This window comes from Lathyrus oleraceus, chromosome 1 (assembly GCF_024323335.1).
Source record: "Lathyrus oleraceus cultivar Zhongwan6 chromosome 1, CAAS_Psat_ZW6_1.0, whole genome shotgun sequence".
In the NCBI taxonomy this organism is placed as follows: Eukaryota; Viridiplantae; Streptophyta; class Magnoliopsida; order Fabales; family Fabaceae; genus Lathyrus; species Lathyrus oleraceus.
The window spans coordinates 426,966,112-426,974,364 of NC_066579.1; the positions used below are offsets into that span (position 1 = coordinate 426,966,112).

General features: G+C 40.6%; 1 protein-coding gene across 6 annotated transcripts; it reads left to right on the forward strand.

Moving 5' to 3' along the window:
• Positions 1–387: 387 nt before the first annotated feature.
• On the forward strand, positions 388–3,323 carry LOC127079373 (uncharacterized). 6 transcript variants are annotated; one of them, XR_007787924.1, is made up of 7 exons: positions 388–754; positions 1,527–1,598; positions 2,024–2,165; positions 2,290–2,334; positions 2,442–2,531; positions 2,843–2,928; positions 3,017–3,323. XR_007787924.1 is itself a non-coding variant. In XM_051019758.1 (7 exons), exons 1-5 carry the CDS (start codon positions 703–705, stop codon positions 2,504–2,506), a joined length of 390 nt encoding a protein of 129 aa, XP_050875715.1. In that variant the 5' UTR covers positions 388–702; the 3' UTR covers positions 2,507–2,531; positions 2,843–2,928; positions 3,017–3,323. The 6 variants fall into 6 exon arrangements, 3 of the variants coding, with proteins under 3 accessions (XP_050875715.1, XP_050875719.1, XP_050875726.1); XR_007787926.1 differs by having other exon boundaries at positions 2,024–2,161; positions 2,279–2,334; XM_051019758.1 differs by having other exon boundaries at positions 1,524–1,598; positions 2,279–2,334.
• The last annotated feature ends 4,930 nt before the right edge of the window (positions 3,324–8,253 follow it).

Sequence of the window (8,253 nt, forward strand, 5' to 3'; positions counted from 1 at the left end):
ATTAACCTAATCTATCTGATTAAGCTAATTACAAAATTAGAAATCAATAAAAAAATAAAACAAAAATTGGCTAGGAGGTGTAACACCTGGAAGGGGTTAGAAAATGAGTTCTACTATGTGGGCTTCAACTAAGCCCAAAACTAGATTATTGGCTACAGGGGGGTGTGCCCACAAAACAAAGTGATAAGCAAAAACGAATTATGGGCTTTCCGCTAAGCCCACTACCATATTTGCTCAATGTTCACAGGGGGGTGTATGTGAAATGGTAGCGTGTGAAACATAATTTAATGGGCCTGGATGGAACTAAGCCCATTAAGGGTAAACCCAAATCTCAAAGTTGACTTCAAGCAAGTCAACCAATTTAAACCAAGTTCAGTTGCGCGCGTTAACCCCTTTTCTCACTCATCTCTCATTCCACCGGTCGTCCGTCGTGAGACACCGTGCCGGCGGCTGCCGGCGGCGACGGTGATTCCCTAAACCAAGGTTGAAGTCACCAGCAGACGCGCAAGGCTGCACTGGTGATGTATTTGGGGGTGGTTTAGTGAAATTTTCCTGGATAATCTTAATCGAAGGATTCCCATTGAAGAACCCTAAGTCTTTTTACGCAAATTAAGTGGAAACTAAGGTGATTCAACGTCTACAACCTTAGGGCTTGGATTCCTCTCCTTACACTCTACACTCTAGTGACCAAAAAATGCGAAAATGCCAAGATTAGAGATTGACTCATCGGAGAAGGAGGCCGGAAAACTGTCAGGTGAGTTTCTGATTCTTCTTCACAATTCATCATCTTCTCTTCCTTCTTTCTTCTTCTTCTTTTTCTTTCTTCTGGAAATTTGGAGTGATGAATAGTGGTCTAGCTCCAGCAATTTGAAGCTTCAACGGCTTAGGAGAAAAGAGCTTTGAGTGAGTGGTGAGAGAGAGATTTTGCAGAGTGAGAGTGAGTTTGAAGGTGATGCAAAAAGTGTTAGAATGATGATGATGATCCTATTTAAACAGGGATGAAGTTTGGATTATAGTTAGGTTTAGAATGAGGTTTGGAATCTGTTAGATGAGGCTTGGAGTTGGTTAGAATTGGCTCACTGAGTTAGCAGTTAACTCAGTTAGTTATGTTTGACTCAGTTAGTTAGGAATGGTTAATGAATTTGAACTTGTTTTTCTTTTACTGGTTATGACAGGTTGGTTTAAGTGGAATTGAACTTAATCATGAATGATGACCTGCTGAGCAGGTTTTTCTCTTAGTTGTTAATGAGTTGGTTTATCTAGTGTCCTGTTTGAATTACCATTACATGGAGTTAGGTTAGTCACCTATTGAAACTGTTTCAGGTGGTATTTTAATACGTGGTAATGATTAGTGGGTTAGTTTCAGTTAAACAACATGGCATTAGGTTTGTGAGCTGAATCAACCTCAGTTAAATTGAGTTATGATTAGTGATGTAACTGACTGAGTTGGTGACTTGTTACATTATGATGATGTTGATTTTTTGTGGATTGCATTGTGCATTTCATGGCTTATCTGGTTGCAGCAGGTGAATCAAGGCTTGGTGAATGGTTTTGGCTTGGTTTTTCACTGCAGGTTTTACTTGCACCGATGGGAATAAGTTAAGGTTTTGCAGCTTTTATCTTGGTCGAAGCATGGAGCCTTGGCCTTAAAGTTCATTGTGTAGCCATTCTGACCATGTGTAGTTCTATTTTGGATTACTAGGCTTGCATTGTTACTGCATGATGTATGAATGATGTGTGACATATTACATTGTGTATTGTTTTTCTTAAACATGTGAATGATTGGCTTTGAAGGTTTTGAACACAAATGGCTTGGAAATGGTATGGCATTATCATGTGGTTTGTACATATGGCCATTAACATGTATGCTTAAAATCATGTTTGGATTATTTTCGTCATGTATGATTGGCATGCTTGGTATTCTGTTCACTGTAGCATGTGTTGATTGAATTGTAGGTCCATCTTTAGTGCATTGCAGCCTATTGTTGTTCAAGTTTGTTGAACTTCAATTTTTTGGTTGTAGTTGTAGGCTACAGGCTCATGCTTGGTCTACTCTCTAGTATTTCAAACAGGTCTTACTCTGCTGCAGGTGAGGCCTTGTTTCACTTGGTTCATGGTTCTGCTGCAGGATGTCTGGAAAATTTGCATTGCTCATCTTGCTGTAGGTGAATGCCTTGCAACCTTGGTCTTGGTTTGTCCTTTATGTGTGTGTATGACCATTTGATGTTTTGGACTTGGATTATGGTTTTTTGGCAACTTGGTTATGACATTCGATTAGTTTGGTAGCAGGTATACCACATGAAGCTGATTGTATTGGTTTAAGGCATGCTTCAGGTGAGTGGTTCATGACTCCTAGCTTGTCAGGTGAGCTTTTGGCTTTGATTGCAGGTCAGCTGCAATCGTCTTTGACTCATGGATGCATGATTTGTAACTTTGTACAGTTGTTTACAACTTGGAATGGATGTGCCTTTCATGGTTGAATGGATTGAATGAAGCTAGGAGTTGATATCCATCTACAGGTTGATCCCAAGGTCTGTAACTGGTTTTTATGTTGCATTTGTCCATGACTTGGTCTGTTGGCTTGCAATGTGATGTTGCAGATCCAATGTTTGGTATTGTTTTATTGTGATGTGCTTTAAATTGATCCAAGATTTACACTGTACTCCTGCAGCCATGTATTCATGTTGCGGAATGGTTACAACCTGTTCTGACTTTGACTCCATAACATGATACTTCAAGTTTCAATGCATTGCCTTGATGTGGTCCTGTTATGGATTATTGTGTGGAGTTGCATTGTGTACATGATGCTAATGATTTGATGGGCTTTATTGCCATGATGCAGGTTTGTTGTTGCCTTGCTTGCATGAACACTTTGGTCATGGTCTGTATGGATTCATAGGATACTTTGACTTGTCAATGGTTCTACAGGTGCTTACCAACATTGCCTCCATTTTGACCTTGGTATAACCTCATGTGACATGGTCTAACATGTTGCAACATGGCTTTATTTTGCTAGGTTTATTTGCTCAAACCAAGTTCATGGCATGATGGCATTGAAGATCATGTGCAAATGGCCAAAACAAAATCAAGATGGAAGTGTAAAATGGGATTAGGACTAGGATTAGACAATTGGTGGTTTAGGATAGAAAAGAATTTAAGTTGACTTTGGTCAACTGTTGACCAAAAAGTCAAACTGTTGACCAAAGTCAACATTTGGTCAACATGTAATGTTTTGCATTTTTGTATGTAATGAGACATTTGTGATGATGGAATGAATGGGATTGATGCATTTGAATGAAATTTGATAGGTTTTGAATCTTGAATTTGCTTTATCCATGAACATGATACTTGAAACTTGAATGGAATTTGGATTTGACCATGACTTGGACATGAATTGTGAATGACTTAAAGATGGATTGAACATGACTGATGAACAAGGATATGACTTGAATGAACCATTAACATGAACCAAATTAACTAGAATGGACAATGAGCATGAACCCAAGATCTTAGCAAGGACCAAAATGTACAATGAACTATGACCTAACCAATGATTCATGGACCAAACACCAATGTCATGAAAGGGACTTGAGTAACATTGACCAGATGAAATCAAGCAAGGCATGGACTAGGCACTTGAAATAACCAGATGAAATGCCATGGAATGGGGGCAAGAATGGAAGTTGTGGGACTAAAGACTTAAGTTGGGATCCATGGGCTCAAGCACAAATGAATGGAACCAAAACCAAGGCAGCAACATGAATTAACCAAGAAACAAGAGGTTATTGGGGAACTTTGATCAAGCAAAGATGTCAAACACCCAATGGGTGAATACTTGGATGAAACTAGGGTTTGGAGGCCATCCAAATGAAAGTACAAGCCATAAGGTACCTTAGGACCATATCTTACTTGATTAGGGTTTCACGAGGCATGCCCTTCAACCAAGGTCTTTGAATCAATCATGATGCTTCACAAACAAATATTCAATGTGTGACCACCCCAATTAGGGTTTTGATAGTTGAGACAAGGCCTACTAAAGCTCCAAAAGGTCCCATTTTCATACCATTAATAGTTAGGGTTTTGGATACCCCTGAGGATGGCTTAGGTAGCCCCTTGTTGAATCCATACCTCCACCATCCAGAAATCAGGGCTTCACTTCCCCTACCTTGATGAAAATTCAAGTCATACCTTGCAAACCCTAGCTCCATAAGCCAAGAAAATGGAATGAATGATGCATATGCATGATTTATTAATGTATGCAACTGATCCCCAAGTCAAGTGGTTGGATAAAAAACTAGGAAAAATGATGGCAAATTTTGGGGTACAACAATAAGCAACAACAATAATGCACACAGAAGAAGGCCAAGAAGTAAAGAAGAAAAAGAAGTGGCACTAAGAACAAGAGAAAAAAATATTACCTGCAAAGTCTTCGACGTTGTCATACGGTGAACTGACTTTGTGTGTTTTGCTTTTGGAAAGCAAATGTCGCGGTTAGCAAGAGTCGCCACCGACTTTTCTTTTATCCAATAAGGAAAGGTGGAAAAGAACAGGAAAGACCTTAATTAGATTTTGGGTTCGGGAGGTACATTATACAAAGGGAAGGTGTTAGCACCCTTTGTATCCATGGTTATCCATGGGCTCTTAATTGCTTGATCACTTATGTTTGTCTGGAAAAAGTGGTTGTGAATTGTTTAGAAAATGTTTTGAAAAGAGAATTTAACTTTGTAATGATTCTTGTGTGAATGTATACAAAGTGGTTATCTCGTTTAGTTTTGAAAGTTGTTTAGAAAAATATAACTCGGTAATGATTCTAGCATGAATGTATACCAAGTGGTGATTTTCTAAAAGATGTTTTGAAAAGGTGTGAGGTGTGAAAAGTATTTCGATTTGTGAGTAAGCAATTAAGAGTTATACCTACCCAAGGTCTTGATGGGCATTTCCTATCCTTGTGAGGGTAAAACCGTCCTTATTATTGAGAAATAAGTAGTTTTATCCTTTGGATGTAAGGGTCATCGTAGGGTCATCGATTGGTCATTGAAGGCAACAGTTGTAAGGATACCTTAGCATTTGAAGGGACACTCATTATTTAACCGTAGACTACACCGAAGGGTCATCGAGGGACAAAATCATATATTCGAAGGCGACATCCGAGGGACTATGATTTATTTTATGATGATTTAATCGAAGGGTCTTTGCTAAGTATATCCCCACATTCGCGGGACATGACCGTTATACCGTAATACCGTAGGGCAACAAAGAGAGGTCCAAGATCACATATTCAAAGGCCATATTTTACAATCAATTAGGTAATTAGGATGAATCTCCACAATGAAATCAATACATTAAAATCAGCTAGGTAATTTAGGGGGGGGGTCTCCACATTAAAATTAATACATTAAAGTCAGTTAAGTGATTTAGGGTGAATCTCCACAAGGGTATCCCACAAATAAAGTGGAATACCTACCAAGCTATCTTTTCCGGGGATATGTGAACCTTTACAAAACTCAGCAAACATGTCAGAATACCAAATCAGGGTGCAATCGAGAATTACACCACAAAAGAAATTACAACAATAGTAGGATCAGATAAACAATGCACGACTATGATAAAACATGTCAGATGAGCAAAAAAAATCAGAACAGACAAGTCAGCTACTGTCACGTTCGCTCCTGCTTCGCCTAGCGAAGGCTTAGCGAGTGCTCGCTACAGGCTCGCTTAGCGATGTGCTAGCGAGCGGCTACGGGTTTTGAGTTTGATAGCAGCATGATCTCCGGAACCCTGAACTTTATGGAATTTAATTACAGGAATAGCATGGACAAACATTCAGGATATTCAGGCATACTTAAATTCACATATGAAATCAAATTACATATCCGAAAATTTAATCATGATGCCTTATGTATGTAGAGATTACCGATTAAAAGCATAAAATAGTAGTGATGCGCAAACCTGTTTGCAACTGAGCTGCGATGTTGAAGGGACTGACCACTCTTGGTATCAGATGGAGTTGGGCGGAGGTAACTTCGGTGCGGATGAGCGGCCTTCAGGATTTCTTTACTCGGAATTCTTTGAGTTAGTCTCCAGGGTTTCTATGCCAGGGTTTCTGTCCGTCTTCCTCTGTCCCCTTTTCCTGACTGAAGTGTTGGTATTTATAGTGGTTTTTTGTGACCTAATGGGCTCAGAATGAAGCCCAGAATTTCTGGTGTTCGCAAGCTTCGTTAGGCGAGCGTTGTAGCGAAGGGTTCGCTAGGCGAAGGATTTGCTCGCCTAGCGAGCATACCAGTTTGGGCCATTTTCTGGATTGGGCCACTTGTGAGCTGGGCTTTTATTCCTTTGAGATCAGTGTCTTGAACAATGAGTTGGAGTGCTTCGAAAAGTGTTTTGTAAGATTAACGGGCAAATTTTGGGGTATGACAGCTGCCCCTGTTCGATATTCTTGAACCGAGAGAGTTAGGATGGCATGTATGCCATTCGTGGTCTGGAGGTGGAAGATTATTGAACACTAGAATGCCCCAAAAATTTGCACTTGTCAATTAGTCTTGATGGAGATGGGCTTTAAGATGCCATCCAGGAAGTTTGATGATGAGAGCTTCAGAGTGCGTTGTACATTAGACGAAGTCACCGGGTCATACGCTAAACCGTACAGTGAGTCATCCATCAGGCTGTCGACTTCGCTGGGGAGTCAAGGTGTGTTATACGTTGCTGGGGATAAGAGATCAGAATGGATCATACACTAGACCGTATCTGAATAGCAGAGTGAATTGTTCATTAGGCGGATGACTGACGAAGGTAGAATCAGAATGGATCATACGCTAGATCGTATCTGAGTTGAAGATCCAAATGGGTCGTACGTTAGACCGTATTGGAGTTGCAGAATGAGCCGTACGTTAGGCTGTATCTGACGAAGGTAGAATCAGAATGGATCATACGCTAGATCGTATCTGAGTTGAAGATCCAAATGGGTCGTACGTTAGACCGTATTGGAGTAGCAGAATGAGCCGTACGTTAGGTTGTATCTGACGAAGGTAGAATCAGAATGGATCATACGCTAGATCGTATCTGAGTTGAAGATCCAAATGGGTCGTACGTTAGACCGTATTGGAGTTGCAGAATGAGCCGTACGTTAGGCTGTATCTGAAGAAGAAAGTAGTCGTACGCTAGACTACACCCCGGAATGTACCGTACGCTAGGCAGTATCTGAGGATTTGAAGGTCCAAATGGGTCGTACGCTAGACCGTATTGGAGTTGCAGAATGAGTCGTACGTTAGGCTGTATCTGAAGGAGAAAGTAGTCGTACGCTAGACTACACCCCGGAATGTACCGTACGCTAGGCAGTATCTGAGGATTTGAAGGTCCAAATGGGTCGTACGCTAGACCGTATTGGAGTTGCAGAATGAGCCGTACGTTAGGCTGTATCTGAAGAAGAAAGTAGTCGTACGCTAGACTACACCCCGGAATGTACCGTACGCTAGGCAGTATCTGAGGATTTGAGGGTCCAAATGGGTCGTACGCTAGACCGTATTGGAGTTGCAGAATGAGCCGTACGTTAGGCTGTATCTGAAGGAGAAAGTAGTCATACGCTAGACTACGCTTCAGAAATGTACCGTACGCTAGGTAGCATCTGAGGGAATGAACATCCAAACGGGTCGTACGCTAGACCGTCTCTGAGCAAAATGAGTCGTCCGTTAGGCTGAATCTGACGATGAAAGGGGTAGTCGTACGCTAGACTACACTTCAGAAATGTACCGTACACTGGGTAGCATCTGAGGAGATGAACATTTGAATGGGTCGTACGCTAGATCGTCTTGAAATAGTTGAAGGAATCCTATGTTGGGCTGAATCAGAATGAACCGTAAGCTAGGTTATATCCGATGATATTTGTTGTGTTTGCAGTAAATGTCTGGGATGAGTTTAAAGATGCCCTCGTTAGGAGGATGTCAGAGCTAGCTAGAATGAATATTCACATGGATTATATCTGAAAGATGTATCTGAATCTCGAATGTAATCGATGAGGATATCTGTCTGAATGGATCTTTACTTTGACTGTATCAGGAGGATAATTAACCTGAAAAATAAAGTTAGCTTTATGCCATGTCATGATGCATGAGATGTTTTATGCTTATGAAACTAAATGCGAACAATGTAAGCATGCGTATGCTGTGAAATGATGTAATGAATGAATTATGCGTCTGAAATAAATGCGAACATTATATGCATGTATATGATGCGAAATGATGCATGAATGGATTATGT

Excerpts from the sequence above, each read along its gene's own strand:
- LOC127079373 (XM_051019758.1), top strand. The coding sequence starts at position 703 with ATGCCAAGATTAGAGATTGACTCATCGGAGAAGGAGGCCGGAAAACTG. Across the intron at positions 755-1,523 it reads GGAGGCCGGAAAACTGTCAG|CAGGTGAATCAAGGCTTGGT; the intron begins GTGAGTTTCTGA and ends ATCTGGTTGCAG. Across the intron at positions 1,599-2,023 it reads ACTTGCACCGATGGGAATAA|TTGTAGGCTACAGGCTCATG; the intron begins GTTAAGGTTTTG and ends TTTTGGTTGTAG.